The 22,795-nt window shown below is 41.9% G+C and overlaps 1 protein-coding gene across 3 annotated transcripts in view; it reads left to right on the top strand.

Annotated features, from left to right (window-relative positions):
• LOC121378788 (multidrug resistance-associated protein 1-like) overlaps positions 1 to 22,795 on the top strand; it is an 87,606-nt gene that overhangs the window by 1,000 nt on the left and 63,811 nt on the right. For 2 of the 3 annotated variants that reach the window (XM_041507104.1, XM_041507105.1), the window contains exons 2-5: positions 2,713 to 2,889; positions 5,195 to 5,320; positions 8,059 to 8,196; positions 20,410 to 20,535. In XM_041507104.1, coding sequence (XP_041363038.1) covers positions 2,713 to 2,889; positions 5,195 to 5,320; positions 8,059 to 8,196; positions 20,410 to 20,535 — 567 coding nt within the window. Of the gene's footprint in view, positions 1 to 2,712; positions 2,890 to 5,194; positions 5,321 to 5,826; positions 5,879 to 8,058; positions 8,197 to 20,409; positions 20,536 to 22,795 lie in introns of those variants that run through there. The other variant, XM_041507106.1, reaches the window with a different exon arrangement.

Consider the following 22,795-nt stretch of genomic DNA (forward strand, 5'->3'; position numbering starts at 1 on the left):
TTCTAAATGTCTACAGGTTACGATGTAACCGATTTGTGGTTCACGTAAATTTATTTTTGCGTAACCAACACGCGAACAGAATGGCGGTTTGCATTAAATATTGTGCCCTGCTCGCGGTATGGATTTTGATGCAGATGAGCAACGATCTCGCATAGTGTAAAAATAACGATGTTTTTCTTGTTATTATTTACAGAGACATAACCTAATGTATTATATATCATTAAAATATAAACATTTATTTCAATAAATAGTGAGAGTTTTAGTTTTAGCTTACATGTGCATACTGTAATATTCTAACCTTTTTGATGCGGTATGTATTTTGACGGAGAACATCCAGATAACTTGTGAATGGCCAATATTCAAGAAAAACAACTCGAAACAACTGGAAACGATGTGTGGTGGTCCATAAATTCCATATTAATAATACACGTCAAAAATAACACAATTAAAATACATTTTAACCAGATTGTCACATGTAAACCATGCATATAGCCCAGTGCAAATATAGTCACTATTTGTACATTGATAGGGTGTGAGTAAGTTTGACAGCCATTCGATACTTTTTTGTTTGTTTATTATTAGTATTATTCAAAACAATGTCCACTTTACATTTCATGTGAAATAGATATTATTTTAAGATGTAATATGCACTTGAACGTCGTTTAATCGTTACCCAATATAATCGTATGCAGTACATGTATAATGACAGGGGACTCATTCAGACGTCCATAGAAATAGATTGATGTAGGGGTGGTCTAATTGTTTTGTGTTTATTTCATCAGTAGCAGACGACAATATTTCGTGCATCAGGTGAGCAAAATTCATTGTGAAAATTTGGAGATACAGAGATGTTTATGTATGTTAAAAAAAGTGGCTTACGGAAAATAGTACTTTCAATTGCATGGTATTTTTAATTGTTTATACTTACCGCAAACTGGCAAGTTGTAAACATTGCTTTATTCTTATCAACAAAAATACTTCCATCAACAAAAACCTCTTCATTTGACGTCATAGTTTTTCTTTGATGATGCACAATTGCTATTTAAAGATAGCGTGCCAAAATACATACCGTGTCATAATACATATCGAGACGATACATGCATCTAAACATGTTTGGTCATCAGTCCACAAATATGTTGTCACATTAATATATTACTTATTAGATGCATTCTCACACTTAAATGCAGGTAATGTAACTGCCAGAAATGTTATTGAGAAAATATCTGTGTTCCCATAAACCTACATGTACAGGTATGTTCATTCAGCTCAATGTTTTAAACCCTTAAATCAATAATAATCCTACCCCTTGGGTACATGTAGTATCGGGATGTGACGGTAATATGGGGATGAGAGACCAGTGTAGTACTTAAGAAGGATCTCACTTTCAGAGCTGTTTATTTTCTCAGAGAAAGCTATATAGAAGATATTATTTTTCCCCTAAAAATAGAAGTACATTGTATGGCTCTATCTGAAAACTTAACAAGAGCCATTGCTAGAATTTTAAAAACAAATATTCCATTTTTAACTTTCAGTAGTAACATGTTTAGTGTTCCAGGGTCAAATTTAATGGTGATATAAATTGCCGTAAGTCGGGAGCAGCATCGATGGCACAAAGGTGCCTTCGTTAAGGCTCCTCATTTATGGCAAAATGTTTACTCTTGGTGTACATTATCTGCAATATATAACATTAATATATATTTAAAATATGTCTACATACGGGAAAATAACCTTTGAGTCATGATTATTTGCTGTCAAAGTTTTCTTTTTTTAATGTCATAGGAAGGCTTTGAATTACCATGACAATTTTGTTTTTAAATTACTGTGGGAGATAAATTCTTAAGTTTGAGCCCTGTTGTTCCATTGCAGTATGGTGAAAAAACTAATATTTTTATAATGATAGATTTTTCCTTTAAAATATAATACAAATTTGGTGTGCAAATTTTAGTACACCAGTGTACCAATGTTTTTACGAGGATACAGCCATTCACAGGGTGGGGTGGGGTGGGGTGTTCTGTGTAGGGTGGATTAAATTAATGCTGGGGTATGCTGTTAAACTAAAAAAGAAAGTAAAAAATATCCCTTGCAAAAAAGCATGGGAAAATGTTAATTGTGGATGGGGCCTAATTTGAAGCAAGTAATTTTTGTTGCAACCAATTCTCTATACTTTATACACTTATCATGTGGGCATAGTCCATAGATCTGTGTAGTCTGGATTGTGTGTAACCCAGCACATACAGTCAATTAGTCTCATCCAGTGACAGGGCAGGTAGCTCGACTGATCCACTGTTCGGTGCACATTTTCCCTTGAATCTGGTTTATACAGAGATCAGAAGTTAAACACTGGCCTATCCTTTCAGTGAGAAAGTACATGTCAGTGCTTGACAACAGCTAGAGAGGTGTGAACAGCAGGATTCCTCTTTAATTTTCTCAACTGTGCAGCACAGTGTTTTGACAGTTAATGCATAACTGATTCAACAGTGGAGAGAGATGTCATATAACAAACACTCCTTTCTCTTCCTTACAGTTAGGTTTGAAATGTGGGAAGAGCAGGTTTCCTCTTTAATATTCTGAGTGAAACCTCAATGTTTTGACTGTTATTGCTGACAGCTGATGTTGAGATGCCACTAAAAATTCCTTTGAAGAGTTCCCTTTTTTTACATGTAATATTTGTAATATTAATTATGGACATATTTGTTTATTTTTTGTTTACAGGACAGTTCCCTTTCTTTCAACACCACAGATCCAGACCTGACAACTTGCTTTCAGAAGACTGTGTTGCTATGGATACCTTGTGGTTTCCTGTTTCTGATCAGTCCTTACAGAATATATTCATTGTGGAAATCGAAAGTTGGTGCAGTACCATTATGGGCTTACAATGTAGCGAAATTGGTAATTCAAAAATGGTTTATGTAAACCAATATTTATTATTTTAATCAAAACTTTATCCCCTCCCCCACACCCCGCCACCATTAAAACAGCTGATGAAATGGGCTTTGTTTAGTTTTTAAAAAGAAATACAAAAAAGGTTGAAAATGAAAGCAAAAAGAAAGAGAAACACAGTCAGACAGCAGTGGTTATAAATAGTTTGAAATCAATGATGATCTACTCTCCTGAAATTATGTAGGTGAGCAGTTGCTCATTGTCAGATTCACAGTAATTTTGAGTAACATAAATTAATGATGTCATGAGACAAACAGTTTTTTGCCCACACTGAAGTTGTTGTGCATGTGTTCACGTCAGCAAGAGCAACTGCTCATGTTAAACTTTAAGGACGCCAGACAGACAGTATATGTGTGACAGACAGACAGACGGTATATGTGTGACAGATGGACAGACAGACAGATAATATGAGTCACAGATGGACAGACAGACAGTATGTGTGACAGATGGATCAACAGACAGTATATGTGTGACAGATTGACAGACAGACATTATATGTGTGATGGATGGACAAACAGACAATGTGTGTGTGAGAGATAGACAGTATGTGTGAAATATAGATAAACAGACAGTATATGTGTGACAGATGGACGGACATACAGTATATGTGTGACAGATAGACAGACAGACAGTATATGTGTGACAGATGGACAAACAGTATGTGTGAGATAGACAAACAGATAGTATGTGTGACATACAGACAGATAGTATATGTGTGACAGGTGAACAGACGAACAGTATGTGTGACAGATAGACAGACAGACAGACTATATGTGTGACATATGGACAGACAGACAAACAGACATATGTATGACAGATGGACATATAGGCAGATAGTATATGTGTGACAGATGGACAGATAAACAGACAGTATATGTGTGACAGATGGACAGACAGTATATGTGTGACAGATGGACAGACAGACAAACAGACATGTATGACAGATGGTCATATAGGCAGATAGTATATGTGTGAGAGATGGACAGATAAACAGAAAGTATATGTGTGTCAGATGGACAGACATACAAACAGACAGTATATGTATGTATGTGAGGGATGGACAGACAAACAGACAGTATATGTGTGACAGATGGACATACAGACAGTATAATTATGTGTGTGGCAGATGGACAAACATATAGTATATGTGTGACAGACGGACAGTCAGACAGTATATGTGTGACAGATAGACAGTATTTGTGTGTGACAGATGGACAAACAGACAGTATATGTGTGAGAGACAGACAGACAGTATATGTGTAAGAGATGGACAGACAAACAAGCCTGTATCCCTCTTAAACATAAGCAAACTTGGAATGCTACATTTTACGGTGACATTCATGACACATATATCGCAATACAGCATGCAGTTTTTATTATTAGTTTGTTTTGTTCCTCTGCTCCCTCCCTTTTCTTCCTCTCTCACGGTTAGTCCAGTATCAATCTGCTGAACTGTGTCATCTGACAATCTCTACATCACAGTACTTATCTCCCCAGCCCCGACAGATTTTGCTCTGGAATTGGTTTTCTGACTATGATCGGAATGTAGTCCAGTGGTAAAGTGCCCGCTTGATGCGTGGTCAGTCTAGGATTGATCCCCGTTGGTGGGCCCATTGGGCTATTTCTTATTTCAGCCAGTGCACGACGACTGATATTTCAAAGACCATGGTATCATATGGGATATGTGATACCCTGTCTGGGATGGTGCATATAAAAGATTCCTTGCTACTAATTATGGAAAAATGTAATGTCCTCTAGTGGTGTCATTAAACAAAACAAACTGTGAATTTAACAAATAATATTCTTTCAATCATTTCCAGCAAAGCCATCAAAATATAATGTTTGTGTTAAAAATGTCCGACAAATAAAACGGCACCCTGTCCTATTAAAATCCAGACTAGAACACGGATTAGTGTTATAAATATTGGTATTGGCAAAAGGAAACAACATTAGTTGAAGTATTTTACATTAGGCACATATATGTACATTTTTTGATGTGAGGTTTTTTTGTGGGATGTTAAAGCACTTGCCTGATGCACGGTTAGTCCAGTATCAATCCCTGTCCGTGTGCAAATTAGATTATTTCTTATTCCACCCAGTGGTATATCAAAGGCCATGGTATGTGCTATCCTGTCTGGGATGGTGCATATATAGGTATCAGATTTCCTCCCTAAGACTATATGTAAAAATTACCAATAAATCGGTGTGCTCTAGTAAACTTGTTAAATGAAACAAACTAACTTTTTAACTTTAGGTTCTGGGTGGTCTTATTGGCTGCCTATCTGTGAGTGATCTGTTCTACAGCATTTACGAGTGGTCCACTGGATCATCAGTACCAGTTGTCAACATCATATCTCCTCTAATCGTCATTTTATCCATGGTGAGTATATTCAGGCAGCTTTACGAGTGGTCCACTGGATCATCAGTACCAGTTGTCAACATCATATCTCCTCTGATCGTCACTTCATCCATGGTGAGTATATTCAGGCAGCTTTACGAGTGATCGAATGGATCATTAGTACCAGTTGTCAACATCATATCTCCTCTGATCGTCATTTTATCCATGGTGAGTATATTCAGGCAGCTTTACGAGTGATCGAATGGATCATCAGTACCAGTTGTCAACATCATATCTCCTCTGATTGTCATTTTATCCATGGTGAGTATATTCAGGCAGCTTTACGAGTGATCGAATGGATCATTAGTACCAGTTGTCAACATCATATCTCCTCTAATCGTCATTTTATCCATGGTGAGTATATTCAGGCAGCTTTACGAGTGGTCCACTGGATCATCAGTACCAGTTGTCAACATCATATCTCCTCTGATCGTCATTTTATCCATGGTGAGTATATTCAGGCTGCTTTACGAGTGATCGAATGGATCATCAGTACCAGTTGTCAACATCATATCTCCTCTAATCGTCATTTTATCCATGGTGAGTATATTCAGGCAGCTTTATGAGTGATCGAATGGATCATCAGTACCAGTTGTCAACATCATATTTCCTCTGATCGTCACTTTATCCATGGTGAGTATATTCAGGCTGCTTTACGAGTGGTCCACTGGATCATCAGTACCAGTTGTCAACAACATCATATCTCCTCTGATCGTCACTTTATCCATGGTGAGTATATTCAGGCTGCTTTACAAGTGATTGAATGGATCATTAGTACCAGTTGTCAACATCATATCTCCTCTGATCGTCACTTTATCCATGGTGAGTATATTCAGGCTGTTTTATGGGTGATCGAATGGATCATCAGTACCAGTTGTCAACATCATATCTCCTCTGATCGTCACTTCATCCATGGTGAGTATATTCAGGCTGTTTTATGGGTGATCGAATGGATCATCAGTACCAGTTGTCAACATCATATCTCCTCTGATCGTCACTTCATCCATGGTGAGTATATTCAGGCTGCTTTACGTGTGATCGAATGGATCATCAGTACCAGTTGTCAACATCATATCTCCTCTGATCGTCACTTTATCCATGGTGAGTATATTCAGGCTGCTTTACGAGAGATCAAATGGATCATCAGTACCAATTGTCAACATCATATCTCCTCTGATCGTCACTTTATCCATGGTGAGTATATTCAGGCTGCTTTACGAGAGATCGAATGGATCATCAGTACCAGTTGTCAACATCATATCTCCTCTGATCGTCACTTTATCCATGGTGAGTATATTCAGGCTGCTTTACGAGTGGTCGAATGGATCATCAGTACCAGTTGTCAACATCATATCTCCTCTGATCATCACTTCATCCATGGTGAGTATATTCAGGCTGCTTTACGAGAGATCGAATGGATCATCAGTACCAGTTGTCAACATCATATCTCCTCTGATCGTCACTTTATTCATTTAGTGATTATATTCAGGCTGCTTTACGAGTGGTTGAATGGATCATCAGTACCAGTTGTCAATATTGTCTAATAAACACAAATGGTAGCCTAAACCATTACGGTATGCTAGTGTGTACTAAAAATACTTACATACATGTATGAAGTCATAAATAATGCACTGATATATGTTTAACATTGTACATAGTATATATAATTTGTTCTTTGCAATGATCACTGTTAGCTTTTTCCATCTTTTTATTTGTAGACCCCATATGATGAGTTCTGAATACAATATGTATAACATGTTAACCTTCATAAAAAATTGTTACTTAAAAATGCATACATTTTACTATGAATAATTGTCTACAGTTGATTTTATATTTATTGTGTTATCAGCAGAATTAAATTGCAGAAACTTTATGATGTAACAAAAACAGATAAACTATAAAGCAGATTTCTTGGTTTTAGTTGATTACCAGTGATTATTGCTGGCTGATTTAATCAACTTGATTTCTGTAATTATCTGCTTGTTTTTCTTATTTTAACTCGTTGCAGTTCTACTTTAGGAACAGCATGTAGATTTTGTGGGTTTTTTCTAAGCCAGTGGGGTATTATTGTTCAACAGTATAATTAACAGTTGAAGATATGAGATGCTAACAAGCCTCTCATTTGCAAAAGGGTTACAGATTTGCTGAAAATGTGTTAAATGTTTTAGCGTTATTGAGGAATGTTTTAGCGTTATTGAGGAATGTTTTAATGTTATTGAGGAATATTTTAACGTTATTAAGGAATGTTTTAACTTTCTTGAGAAATGTTTTAAACCTATTGAGCCTCACTAATTTACTGGTTTTGAGATGAATTGGTTTAGCATTTATCACTGTCACTTTGGTGTAATCTTTCATTTCATTTCAACTTATTTTCGTGCTTATATCCAATTAAGGTTCAAGCACACTGTCCTGGGCACACACATCAGCTATCTGGGCTGTCTGTGCAGGACAGTGGGATAATTGTTAGTGAAAGAGAAAACAGTTACACCTACCTATTGAGTTGTTAAAACTCGCTATGGGTGGGAGCCGGTACCAGGCTGCGAACCCTGTACCTACCAGCCTTATATCCAATGGCTTAACCGAGGCCGGTGATATGTGATACTTATCTGCTGTTCTGGTTGGTCAGTGACAATACAAAGTTTATACAGGCTTGAAATCTCAAAGAGTAATTGCTGAGCTACATGAAGGTTCATTAAATGTGTTTTAAAATCTCTTTTAAGATCCTGTATGATTTCCTAGTACATTTTGAGAGACAACATGGCATCCGAACATCAGGCTATCTGGTGATATTCTGGATACTGCTGACAGTGGCTACATCAGTCCCATTCCAGTCGAATATCCGAACAGCTCTGAGGGAGGTGAGCATGTGTTATTGTGGTGCTTCAAAGTGCTTATGTTCTTAGTTTGAAAGGTACCTGTACGTTAGATCAGTCAGTAGAGTATTAGTTGTCACACAGAGTGGCTGGTGTATTAGTTAATAGTCTTATTCAACTTACTGTGCTAGCACAACAAATATGCTATTCAACCTGAGTCATACCTACACACTGCAGAATTCTCTCCCTTGCCGGATATGCGCAATGCTATCCTTGCACGGGCTACCTGTAACTTCATTCTCAATTCTGCAGTCCACCTGTTAACACCTGTTAAGCTTTGGCAAAAAGTTTTCTTTACTTGTAATTTTGTGTTTGTTTTTTTGGTTGAACTTGACATACGGTTGGTAGTTGGGAATTCTGTGTTGAATTTACCATGTCCGACGCGAGTTCGTTGACAGCTAGCGCACGGAAAGTTTGTGCGCGAGATGGTTGTCCATTTCTTTTACGACGTAAAGACACACACGTGTTGTGTCCGGACTGTCGGTCTTGTTCTCAAGACCGTCAGTGTGAGATCTGCGCCACGTGGTCTCCTGACCAGTGGGTTCGGTTCGGTTCGCAGACTCGGGTTTCGGGTACCAGCAAAATCTTGTCGTCTGCTTCGGCAGTAGTCGGCAAGTCGGACTTAGTGGGTAGGTCCCATAAGTCTGTAGACACTTCTAAAAGTGTCCGGAAAGGGGGGAAACACAAGGGTGTTTCTTCTTCGGTCCGTGTTACGAGTACAGTTACAGATACTTCGGGAGCGCCCCCCCGGGCTCCTATTGTGACCGTGGTACGTGAGCCGTCTTCGTTAGTGACGGCGCCTTCTTCTGTTTGTGTGGCTGCGTCGCCATCGTCGTTACGGTTACCTTTACAAACAGAAGGGGGGCAGGGTGGAGTCGTCGCGGCACCGGTTTTGACGACTTCATCGGTTACCGAGCACATGCACTCCGTTGTGCATAGGTCCACTGCTTCGTCCGCAGAGCAGGTGGCCCCGACTTTGCCTTCGATTGCTGACAGTCGCTTCGGCACCTCAGCATTCTCAAGGCCCGAGGAGAGTTCTGCCAGTTTGCTTCGAACTGAGCCAGTTGTTCCGATGCCGGGATCCGTCTCTGATGGCATCCCGACCGATGTTTACCGTTGGGTGGAGGACTCATCCCGTTTGGGTCCTCCGTTTGCATATGTTTACCCCAAGGGTCCGGTGACTTCGGTAGCAACGGACATCTCCTCACAGTTTGCACCGTCTTTGGTCCCTACCTCTTCGACTTTACTCGATAGAGGACGAGGTTCGCGCAGATACCCCTCGGTTGGGGGTACTCTGTGGCCGCAAACTCCGACCGTTCCGCACTTGGCGCAGGAACGACCGTTAGGCTTTCAGGAAACGTTGTTTCGGAGTTTTGTGGAATTTTTGAACGCTTCGCCTCAGTTGGGATCATTGCTTTCGCAGACGGGACCGACGGGTGCGGCTCCCATTCCCCCCCCCCCCCCCCCCTGGTTTTCCGCCAAAACCAGCAGAAACTGCGTCTCGACAGCAGTTTGACGATGCAGTTAGGGATTGTCGTTCGGTTCCTATTGTTTCCGTCTCGGGAGACGCTGCCCCAGGGGCGTCTCGATTAGGGGGAGGAGTCCATATCGATCTTCGGGATCCAGTGGACAGTGACCTGGCTTCAGAGGAAGCGTCGGTTGGACCGGATTCTGTCGCTGACCCAGCTCTCTCTCACTTCGGTTCGGAAGTAGAGGAGGAGTGCGATTATCCGGCGGTTCTGGCTTTTGTCAGGGACCAGGTCCGACAGGTATGCGGGGACGCTATACCTCAGGTTGAGGCCCAGCCTACATTCAAGGGTGTCTCCTTCGGGAACCGTTCTTTGAATTTGGTCACTCCTCGTGAGGAGTCGGGTTTACCACTTGCACAGGAGGCGCACAGTTCACTTTGTGACATTGATGTGTTGATCACTGGCAGTGATCGTATCCTGGGAGTGGGTGTTGATGAGTACCCAACGGCACTGCCTACGGGGAAAATCCTAACGGGAGCGCGCATTTTTCGTGCCGACTCCTATGAGACGTTGGGGGCGGATTTTCTCGAACATCCGGCGGTCGTTCCCGCTAGTGTCCGAGCCGCTTGTTCCCCATCGCCGCATGTGTCATTGCCAATCGCGGATCTGGAATCATTCGAACGGCTGGCTAAGTCGATGTTCCAGGTTAATAACCATTTAGGTACGTTCCTATTTGGCTTGGATAAGGCTGTCGAGAGCCTTCCCGCGATGGCGAAAGGCTGTTTGGAGGCTGCGTCAAAAGCCTCTAAGCATATCGCTCAGTTATCTGGCCGATTGTTTGCGAACAGTCTTTTGTTACGGCGTGACCATTACCTGGCGGGTTTGAGTGCGTCAAACGTTGCGAAGACGTTTTTTCGTACACGTTCGGTACGGGAAAATTTACTTTTCGGTCCCGATTTTAATATTGTCCTAGACAAGGATTTGTCGCGACCAGTCCCGAACACTCGACCCTCAACCTCTGGTAAACGTCGGTCCACGTTTTCGGGGTTCAAGCCGCCTCCTGTAAAAAAGGCTGCTTTTTTACAGTCGGCTCAGATCCCTAGGGTTCCTGACACTAGGAGGCAACCAGGTAACAACCCGTCTTCCGCTAAGCGAGGACGCAAACGTCGTACTGCGTTCCGTTCTCAGTCCACCAAAGGCGTTGCGCCTACGGGTGGTAAGCGGTTGGGGTGAGGGTACGTGAACGATCGGCAGTTGCTTTCGGAGGTACCGTTAGCAAACATACCCGTGGGGGGCAGGCTCCGCCATTTCCTTCGAAATTGGTGCAAGCTGCCTGGTCTCGACCCCTGGGTTCTGTCGGTCGTTCGACACGGTTACAAAATACCCTTTTCTTCGAGCCCCCCTCTTACTTCCACTCCGAGAATGCCGCCGTTACCGTCCGCGGATCGGCGCGTTTTAGTGGAGAGTATGATTGCCGAGTTTCTCGACAAAGGGGCCATCCAGAGAGTCAGTCTGGACACTCCGGGATTTTATTCTCATCTTTTCTTCGCCCGGAAGAAAAATGGGGAATGGAGACCAATCCTAAATTTGAAGCCACTGAACGTCTACGTCGATGTTCCTTCCATGAAAATGGAAACGGTTCATTCGGTCCGGAACCTGCTTCAAATTGGGGAGTGGGCTGTGTCGATCGATCTGAAAGACGCATACCTCCATGTCCCGGTGCACAAGGCGTTTTGGAAGTTTCTGCGCTTCCTGTTCGACGGGAAAGCGTACGAGTTTCGTGTGCTTCCGTTCGGTTTGGCGACGAGTCCCCATGCTTTTACACGTGTGGTAAAAGCGGTGGTAGGTCATGTTCATTTGTTAGGGGTTCGAATGCATACCTATCTGGACGATTGGTTGATCCCAGCTTCGTCGCAACAGGAGTGTCAGACCAATGTCGGGTTGGTTTTGGACACGATCCTCCAATTGGGTTTTATTCCCAATTGGGTGAAATCGGAGTTAACGCCGGCTCAGATTTCGGAGTGGTCTTCGATCTTGTGGTAGCGTCGGTTCGTCCCACCGATGCGCGTATCCACAATTTCCAAACGTCGGCGCGACGTTTGATGGGGGAGCAAAGTACTACGGTACGATCTCTCCACGTGGTGTTGGGCCACCTCGAATCTCTGGCCTCATTGATCGTGCGGTTCAGACGATTCAAACGACCACTCCAGTGGCATTTGTCCCCACGGTGGGACGGTCACAATTGGGACACGATAGTGCCTCTGGGCCCATGGTTCACTCATCCGATACAGGAGTGCCTGTCGGACAAGTGCATGTCCCTATCGGTTCCGTTGCACCCCCCTGCTCCGGATCTGATCCTGTTCACGGATGCGTCGCTGCACGGGTACGGGGCGCATCTGTTGGATCAACACATTTCAGGGGTATGGAATCTCTCCGAGAGGAAGCTTCATATCAACTGTTGGAGATGGAGGCAGTGCATCGTGCCTGTCTTCATTTCCGGTGTGTTCTTCGACACCGTCGAATTCTGTTGAGATGCGACAATACGTCGGTAGTGGCATATCTCAATCGTTGGGGTGGAACCAAATCGGAGACTTTGGGTCGCAAAGCTCTTGCGATTTTGGAATTCTGCGACCAACTAGGGACCACTCTGTGGGCGAAACACATTCCTTCATCGGTGAATGTGTTAGCAGATGCCCTCAGTCGACATACCCCTGTTCAGACGGAGTGGATGTTGAACAAAGGGGTGGTCGCAGCGGTTCTTCGGGTGTGGGGCAGTCCACAGGTGGACATGTTTGCCACACGGTTGAACAACCAATTGCCGGTGTTCGTGTCCCCGGTACCGGACACATTGGCGTTGGAGTACGACGCGTTAAGTATGGATTGGACGGGACTGGATTTTTATGCCTTCCCTCCTCCTGTCTTACTCGGCAAGGTGTTGACCAAAGTGGTCCAGGAACCTTGTCACGTGACGTTGATAGCTCCTCTGTGGGTGGCGCAGCCCTGGTTTCCACAGCTCCTGTCACTGTTAGTGGCAGTCCCATTCCGATTACCAGTGTTGTCCGATCTACTCAGCCAGCGACTGAGTCAGACGGTGTGGCATCCGAAGCCGGAGGTCTTCCGGTTTCACGCGTGGAGGTTATCAGGGCTTCCTTGCGACGCAGAGGTTTTTCAACAAGAATTGCGCATCTCGTCTCTTCAGCAAAGCGCAATTCTACCGAGTCGGTTTATCAGTGTCACTGGCGTATGTGGGTTCGTTGGGCGAACGCACGGGATTTCGATCCCTTATCGCCTACTGTCAACGATTTAGCGGAGTACTTTCTGGCGTTGGTCCAAGAAAGGAAACTTAAAGTCATGACAGTGAAAAGTCACAGAGCTGCGATTTTCACTACTCTTAAACAGTGTGGATGTCGTGACTTTTCTACCAACTTGGTGTTGCATGATTTACTTAAATCATTACAATCCACGGTTGAACGACCTTCCATTATTCCGAAATGGAATGTCTTTCTGGTGTTGCATGCTCTTAAGGGTGCGCCTTATGAGCCGTTGAGGTTTGCTAGTCTTCGTGCCTTGACATGGAAGACTCTGTTTCTGGTTTCACTGGCAGCTTGTCGTCGGATCAGTGAGATACATGCTTTTTTGCATGATTTGGTTGATTACAATTCGGACGGGTCTGTCACTTTACGTACCGACCCTATCTTTGTTGCTAAAAACCAGTCTCCAGGGGAAGAGTTTCCACCTACTGTCATTCACAGTTTATCTCGTACACTGTCATCTGATAACTCGGATAGACTTCTTTGCCCGGTGAGAGCATTGAAGTATTATTTGCAGCGTACGAAAAACCGGCGGCAGGGTAAAAAGAGATTGTTTATTTCTTATACCATTAGGCCGGGTGATGTCACAAAAAATGCTTTGTCTCGATGGATAGCAGCTACCATCAAGCTAGCATATGAGATGGCGGGTGATCATGTGTTACGGAATTTCTCTGTTAAACCACATGAGATCCGAGCCATTTCTGCTTCCCTGAATTTTCATGACTCTTTAGATATTATAAAGGTCATGAATGCAGGGGTTTGGAAAGGACGGCACACTTTTGACCGTTTCTATTTCCGGGATATGGCGGTTGGTCCTGACGGTACGCGTAGGATCCAGACAGTCATTGCGGCTCAACACGTCGTGTCTGTGCGCAGGGCAACGGAAAGGGGTCGACCTCTTTTCCGTCCGACTGCCATCGATTCACGCTTCGGACATGTTTAACACTCCACCCTTTTCTGAGGGATGGGGTTTTTTGTAGTGTTGTCTACCATTTCCTCTCCCTGGGGAGATGTTTTTCCTCCCTTTCATGGGGATGAGTTTTTCTTTTGGGAAGCCCCTTTTTATTCCCAAAAGTTTTTTGACTCCTTGTTACCGTATGTCGTGGTTCGTCCTATCTCCATGTCATTACTTCAAAGGAGCTTTTTGGGTACGGGTAAGTCCTCTATTTTCTTACCTCCTCCCATTAATGTTGAATTCACGTGCTCTAACGGTGTCATTGCACGTCCGTTATAGCATATTTGTTGTGCTAGCACAGTAAGTTGAATAAGACTATTAGAAAATTTGTTTCTAATTTTCATTATTATTCATACTTACCTAGTGCTAGCACAACAAACTATACCTCCCACCCACCCCTATGAGGCTTTCCCTCGGTGGGTGGACTTTGAACCGAGAATGAAGTTACAGGTAGCCCGTGCAAGGATAGCATTGCGCATATCCGGCAAGGGAGAGAATTCTGCAGTGTGTAGGTATGACTCAGGTTGAATAGCATATTTGTTGTGCTAGCACTAGGTAAGTATGAATAATAATGAAAATTAGAAACAAATTTTCTAATTCTAATTCACTGGTTAATTTAAACAATGTCTGAACAACTGGCCCCAAAGCCGCATGACTGGTACACAGAAATATGTATTGACTGTGTAAATAATCATTAGTCAGACACCAAATAGCTGTAGCTATAGTTTAAATGTGCTGAGGTGTAAACAAATATGCTTTTGCTTTATAGTAGGAGCACATTGTCAAATCCTATAATGTCTTTAAACAATTACATTTTGGTACACAGGTTTTAGAATTGGTACTTCATTTCTTTTTTATTTTAATTGTCTCATCAGTCACTATCCATTATTGAACACTGACGTTAGTACAGAGAAACCCTTCTCACCTGTCACTATCCATTATTGAACACTGATGTTAGTACAATGAAACCCTTCTCACCAGTCACTATCCATTATTGAACACTGACGTTAGTACAGAGAAACCCTTCTCACCTGTCACTATCCATTATTGAACACTGACGTTAGTACAGAGAAACCCTTCTCACCAGTCACTATCCATTATTGAACACTGACGTTAGTACAGTGAAACCCCTCTCATCTGTCCATATCCATTATTGAACACTGACATTAGTACAGTGAAACCTTTCTCATCAGTCACTATCCATTATTGAACACTGACGTTAGTACAGAGAAACCCTTCTCACCTGTCACTATCCATTATTGAACACTGATGTTAGTACAATGAAACCCTTCTCACCAGTCACTATCCATTATTGAACACTGACGTTAGTACAGAGAAACCCTTCTCACCTGTCACTATCCATTATTGAACACTGACGTTAGTACAGAGAAACCCTTCTCACCAGTCACTATCCATTATTGAACACTGACGTTAGTACAGTGAAACCCCTCTCATCTGTCCATATCCATTATTGAACACTGACATTAGTACAGTGAAACCTTTCTCACCAGTCACTATCCATTATTGAACACTGACATTAGTACAGTGAAACCCTTATCACCTGTCACTATCCATTATTAAACACTGAAGTTAGTACAGTGAAATCCCTCTCATCAGTCACTATCCATTATTGAACACTGACGTTAGTACAGAGAAACCCTTCTCACCTGTCACTATCCATTATTGAACACTGACGTTAGAACAGAGAAACCCTTCTCACCAGTCACTATCCATTATTGAACACTGACGTTAGTACAGTGAAACCCCTCTCATCTGTCACTATCCATTATTGAACACTGACGTTAGTACAGTGAAACCCTTCTCACCAGCCACTATCCATTATTGAACACTGACGTTAGTACATTGAAACCCTTCTCACCAGTCACTATCCATTATTGAACACTGACGTTAGTACAGAGAAACCCTTCTCGCCTGTCACTATCCATTATTGAACACTGACATTAGTACAGAGAAACCCTTCTCTCCTGTCACTATCCATTATTGAACACTGACGTTAGAACCGAGAAACCCTTCTCACCTGTCACTATCCATTATTGAACACTGACGTTAGAACCGAGAAACCCTTCTCACCAGTCACTATCTATTATTGAACACTGACGTTAGTACAGTGAAACCCCTCTCATCTGTCACTATCCATTATTGAACACTGACGTTAGTACATTGAAACCCTTCTCACCTGTCACTATCCATTATTGAACACTGACGTTAGTACAGAGAAACCCTTCTCACCAGTCACTATCCATTATTGAACACTGATGTTAGTACAGTGAAACCCCTCTCAACTGTCCATATCCATTATTGAACACTGACATTAGTACAGTGAAACCCCTCTCACCTGTCACTATCCATTATTGAACACTGACGTTAGTACAGAGAAACCCTTAACACCTGTCACTATCCATTATTGAACACTGACGTTAGTACAGAGAAACCCTTCTCACCAGTCACTATCCATTATTGAACACTGACGTTAGTACAGTGAAACCCTTCTCACCAGTCACTATCCATTATTGAACACTGACGTTAGTACAGTGAAACCCCTCTCATCTGTCACTATCCATTATTGAACACTGACATTAGTACAGTGAAACCCTTATCACCTGTCACTATCCATTATTGAACACTGACGTTAGTACAGTGAAACCCCTCTCACCTGTTACTATCCATTATTGAACACTGACGTTAGTAAAGTGAAACCCGTCTAACTAGTCACTATCCATTATTGAACACTGACGTTAGAACAGTGAAACCCTTCTCACCTGTCACTATCCATTATTGAACACTGAAGTTGGTACAGTGAAACCCTTCTCACCAGTCACTATCCATTATTGAACACTGACGTTAGTACAGAGAAACCCTTCTCACCTGTCACTATCCATTATTGAACACTGACGTTAGTACAGAGAAACCCTTCTCACCTGTCACTTTTAAGGATGAGGAATGCAGTGGTACTATTTACAACACGCTAGCAACTACCTAACTACATATATTTAGCATTCAGGGAAATAAATAATAGTAAAACCATCAACATATTTAATATTGGTGGAGCTAGACATGCAGTACTTCCCCATGTGTTCTTTATAATACTTGGTATTTATTTATATGAGCACATAGTTTATGAGATTATGCTGTATCTTGCAAATTAATATTGCATGTCCCAGTGTTGTTTGACATGTTAGTGGTGAGCACAAGTCCATGACAATCCCTCCATTATTAACCAAGTAAGGCCTCCCATGGTAGTATTATAGGTTTGCAATGAAATGCAACGTTAGTTCTGAAACCACAGTCCACCACAGTGGCAAAGGCCAGTGCTGCCTTGACACATTTGCACTGTCCTCTGCACCCCTTTTGCAACTACAGCGGAGGAGTCGCTTCTGGTAGTGTGTTCCCATCCACCTGTGTCCTTTCTCTTCCAACCCCAGTCACCTGGGGATGGGAGTTCAAGAGCTGCAACCATCATCTGTCTCCAGCAGTGAGGCAGCCCTCTTTGTGTGCTGCTTGTGTTGGGGGAGTCCATTAATTGTTCTACCTTTATGGGCGAACAGCTGCTTGCGTGCCTGATTAACTGATTCCTGGCTGCTAATGCAGTCATAGAGCAATACCATCGCTCCAGAGGCATCCAGTCGTATATGGCACCTGGGGTGGCATCCAAGGCACAGCAGGCTCCAGTGACGTCATCAAAGGTTGTCCATGTATCTCACGCAGTCTTCTTGCCCCTGTCACCAAAATATGACACTGTGTCACATCCAGTAAAGGCATGGAACATTGGTAAGGCTGTGCATAGTGCACTCGCCATCTCATGAGCTGCTAAATGCCTAAAACGTTTCCCAGCTCCAAAGGCAACCCACAGTTCAGTGATGTTGAGGCGTTGGGCTGCTGTCACTGCCAGTACTAGCACATCCGTGTCAACTGTGCATAATGACATCTTGGTATATACTGTTCCTTCACAGCATCTTCTAGGTGCAGTAGGATGCGGGTATCAGCCTCATCGTGTGTGCATGGTGCAAGACCTGATATATCTCGGGGCTGAGTACAGAGGACTTCAGCATTAAGGGTGCTGATTATTTGTTTTTCAGTGTCACGGTCTGTCACACTAGTAGCCAGAAAGGAGAACAGCTCAGCCTTGTTGTCGTCAATGTGCAGAAACTCTGGCCAATTTCCAGGAATGGCACTGGATGGCTCTACGAACTCCCTTCCCTCTCTTGCTGCGTGTTTCGGCCTTCAGATTATCAGGGACATATTCATACCACACGACATCAACTCTGCTGACATGGTGCAGCTGAGACAGGATGTATGGTGAGAACACTTGCTGCCCGGAAAATGTCTTAGCAGCACCAGGTCATAGCATGTTCACGAGTTCAGCCCCATCAAAGATGATGACCTGTACTGTGGGGTTGGATGCATTCTCTTGTGAAGGAACCAGGTCCTCCAAACAGCTCACCAAGTCTGACTTGGTACCAGTTCTCAGCGTGCCCATTTGCGACAATGCTGGTAGACACGCCATCCAGATTTCCATAACTTATCTGCGATGTAATGTACAGCCTAGAGAACAGGGAACAATCATTCTTCAGGGATGAGAGTTGTTTTTGGGACCTGGACCTGAAGGCCAGCTGAATACAGGAGGGTTATTCCTCTTGATGGGATTGTTGATGGGCTTTGTGAGGTTGACCAGGTGCTTGCTGATATAGGTGTTATACTGGTCCTGTCCAAGTTTCTTAATCTGGTTCATAATGTCGATAACTGCTGCATCTGCCAGCTCTCTGGTATCCAGTACGAGAAGATCTACACTGCTGTTTTCACAGAATGGATTGGCCATGTCTTCTATTTCACCGGTTAATGCTTTAACATCTCGTGCAAATGCCATTTGTACATGTTTAGTCTGCTGGTGGTGCCGGATGTCAGTGTCCTTTCTCTTCTCAGTGAAAGCCTTAAACTCTCCAATCACACGTGCCATCTCTGGACCAGACATCATCCAGCGTCGCAGAGTTGCAGCGTTCTCTGTCAGTCCCACAGCATGACCATTACCTTTCACAGAGGCATTGTTCTGTTCGTGAGCCTGGCCAATGGCAACATCAGAGAAGCTGTGTGTCGTCTTCTTCACAGAAAAGTTTCCTTTTCAGAAACTGGCTGTGGACACCAGGATGAGTACCATTCAGCATAATCATGTCACACAAGTAGCCTGGTATCCATCTGGCATAGTGAGTGTGCCCCATGTCGAAGAATCAAGGCACAATGTTGGTCAGGGCATCTATATAGAGTAGGAAGTCGGCTTCTCTTACTGATCGCTCGTAGACCATTACATTTATCTCCAGCTCCAGGATGATGAACCAGAAGTAAAACTGGGGACATGACACAGCTCTTTATTGCACCAGTCTTCCAGGGATATCAGATCGTCTCCATCATCCAGGTTATTGCTGTATTCGGTGTAGGCCTTCTGCAGGAGAAGATATAGGCTGCTGGCTGTGATTTGGTGTGCTCTTCGGGTGCGTGTCACATGGGAGGCTTTTAGAAGGGAATCTGCTGTCCCAGAAGTAGTAACTCCAGCTTGTGCAAGTGCTCCTGTCCACCCGCTCACCTCCAGGAGATCGCCAGGTGTCTTGGGTGCCGCCATATAGATATAAAGCTCACCAAACATCATAATACAGTGATATTCACCGTGAGTCTCTGGCCAATTCCACTGGATTTCTTTTGCCACTTTGTACAGAGGTTAATCCACAGTGATGATGGGTATCTGACCAGGATTCAGAATATCCACTGCCTGCTTCACCACATCCATGGAATGGCGAATCATGATGACAGATTTGGCCTGGTCGTAGAAGAGAGGAAGTAGGTAAGTGAATGCGATACTGCTCTCTGGTATCATCCCCTTGAAGGGTCTCAGTGGCCACTAATATGTTGATGGTTTTATTATTTATTGCTAGCGTGTAAAATGGCTGCCATTATGGCCATAGGACAAATCTGCTATGGCCCTATAGCTAAATATCTTTCTTAGGGCATGCTCTAACAGTGTGCCAAAGCTCATGCTTGTATCATCAAAGGCACAATTCATTCACTATTGATCTATTTCTCATTCCAGCCAGTTCACCATGATTGGTATATGAAAAGCAGTGGTATGTACTATCCCGTCTGTGGGATGGTGCTTTTAAAAGATCACTAGTGGGTTTCCTCTCTAAGACTAAATGTCAAAATTACCAAATGTTTAAAATCTTAACAGCCATAATAAATCATTTGTGCTCTAGTCGACACCTGCGCCCATGACAGGGGTGCACTACAACAGCTTTCTCTGAATGTGTACGTAAAACCCTATGACCTGACCTGACCTGACCTCATCATTTACGACTAATTGTCAAGTGTTTTCTTGTGGTGTTCTTGGTTTTTATGGTCTTGGTTAAAATAAACGTACCAAAGCGTTGTTAAGACATCCCATCTTTCTTTGTTTCAGGGACAAATTGAAGATCTGTTCCGATTTATAACTTTCAACATACACTTCCCTATTGTCCTTGTCCAGCTTGTCTTGTCGTCCTTTGTTGATAAAGAGCCAGAGTTTTATCCAATCAAACAGTCAGAAGTAAGTTAGTTCTTTTCGAAGTAATTAATTACTATCATTGGGGACAAGTTGCTTTATGAGATTTTTTACAGCTCATACTGTAAAGTTAAGCAAAATAAAATATTAAATAATACATATATAGAACTTCACATTTGTTGTTTTCACTTCCTATTTATTGCACAAGTTTATTTTGCACAAGAATATATATATACCAGGAGACCACATACATGTATGTTCTTGCACAAAATAAAAAAGTGCAATAAATAGGAAGCAAAAACAATGTATATGAAGTTCTGTATTTATTATGTAACCTTCTTTTATTTTTTTTACAAGAATAGTTTTCAATTTAACATCATAATTACACTTTCTTAAGTCTATGATCAATACTTCTTTCATGGATTTACTTAACATTAAAGGTAGAGTAAACTCAAACAAGAGATTTATGTGTTGGAAAGATGCATACCCGGACCACCAAGACATACTGACACTTTAACAAATGAAAAACGTGTAATTTTAGAGTTAATAAAAAAACATGATTATTCCTGCAGGCAGCCATTTTGTTTCATTTTTGTGACGTCCGGTGGTATAGCTTGGGGCGAAGTGACGTCAGCTCCGTCCATCTGCTCTATGCACAGTATAAACAAACGCTCTAATTTACGACAGGCACTTCGCTTTCATCAACCTGACTTGTAAAACAACATAAATGACTTGATAGTATAATAAACTATTTAACTAAATATATTTCAATTTGCATCAATAGAACAAAATGAAGTTATAGTATTTTTCTTTTTTTAAAAATCAAAAGAAAAAAATTCATATTATTAAGCCTATTGGTATGCTACATTCGAGCAAAAACAACCACTCAAGATACCCAAGTGATAATTTTCTTTTCTTTGGGACTATGTAATTGGTTAGTTTTGTGATTTTAGATGGGGAAAATCTACTTAATCAAGGGTTTTACAGAATTACCGGTACTTACAATAATAAAGCAAGAGGGCTGATCAATTACGATTAGAGGGATGCCCGTGCACAGTACCCTGTGATCTTAATAAAAGAGGCACGTCTTTTTAGTGTGTCTAGACACAGTGTCTGGGGACCGTCTAAATATACACCTGCCAATTAGGAACCACAGGTACAGGCCACGGAAAGAAATGACCAATTAACTAAGAAAACACTCCGATTATTATTTCAGTACGTGGGTTAATTTATGTACAAACCATAATACAGTTATTTCAACACTTTGACAATGGTGGTTTATTGTGTATTAAATATAATATATAATTGTTGCTGGCTTACTGGGATGACTATTATTACAGAATATTGCGATGCATCCGGAAAAATCAGGTATGTTTTGTTTCTTCAGTTCGAAAACTAATTCCTGACGTGACATGTTAGGTATTACGTAACCACCAGCTTGCCAGAGGAAGTATTCACTGGGATGGTACAAAATGGCTGCACCCGTTACATATAATAGCCGTCACATTTAACCATTTTATTAATTAACTATACGATTATACTTGTTGATATTAAGCAATAATGTGCATTATATATCGTTGAATACGCATACCAGGTCAAATGCCTTGATTGTCCCCTCCTTTAAAAATCATACTCTGCAGCAATCTTGTGTAATGTTTCAAATACGATTTGTAAAATTATACTTTCTGTGCAGCCAACTGGTTATCTGACTGCTTGAAACATTTTGTTGAAATTAGGTAAAAATGTGTTTTAAAGTTCTTGTTAAAGTGTTATCCCATTTACATTTTTCTTAGCCCCTATGTTTAAAAATATTGTTCTGCTGTATGTCAGGGCTCTACATTAAAGGCATATTGCCACAGACCACTGACTATTTAATGGTCTAACAGAGTATTACCTGAACAAAAATAATTTGATTTGTCCCTAAATGTACCGTACTTTATTCAACCATCTTCATAACCACCATACTCCATTTATTAATTAAGAATTGACCGCAATTATTTTTTGGTTCATGCAAGTATGAACCGAAAAAACGATGTGCACACTGTATGATCCTGCGTAGAGGGGCATACAAAAGTGTGCACATCGGTTTTTTGGTTCATACTTGCATGAACAAAAAAATAATTGCGGTCAAATCTTATAATTAAATTTATATGCATAATTTAACAATACATAACTGAATTTATTTTGTTTGGCTTTAAATAGGCCTGTAGTAATGTTTGTGTAAACTTCATTGATACTTATGTCGCGTAAGAATGTGAACGTTCATTCACTATTATTTGAATCAGGTGATGTTTTGTAAATGAAG

The sequence above is a fragment of the Gigantopelta aegis genome, chromosome 8, assembly GCF_016097555.1.
Source record: "Gigantopelta aegis isolate Gae_Host chromosome 8, Gae_host_genome, whole genome shotgun sequence".
In the NCBI taxonomy this organism is placed as follows: domain Eukaryota; kingdom Metazoa; phylum Mollusca; class Gastropoda; order Neomphalida; family Peltospiridae; genus Gigantopelta; species Gigantopelta aegis.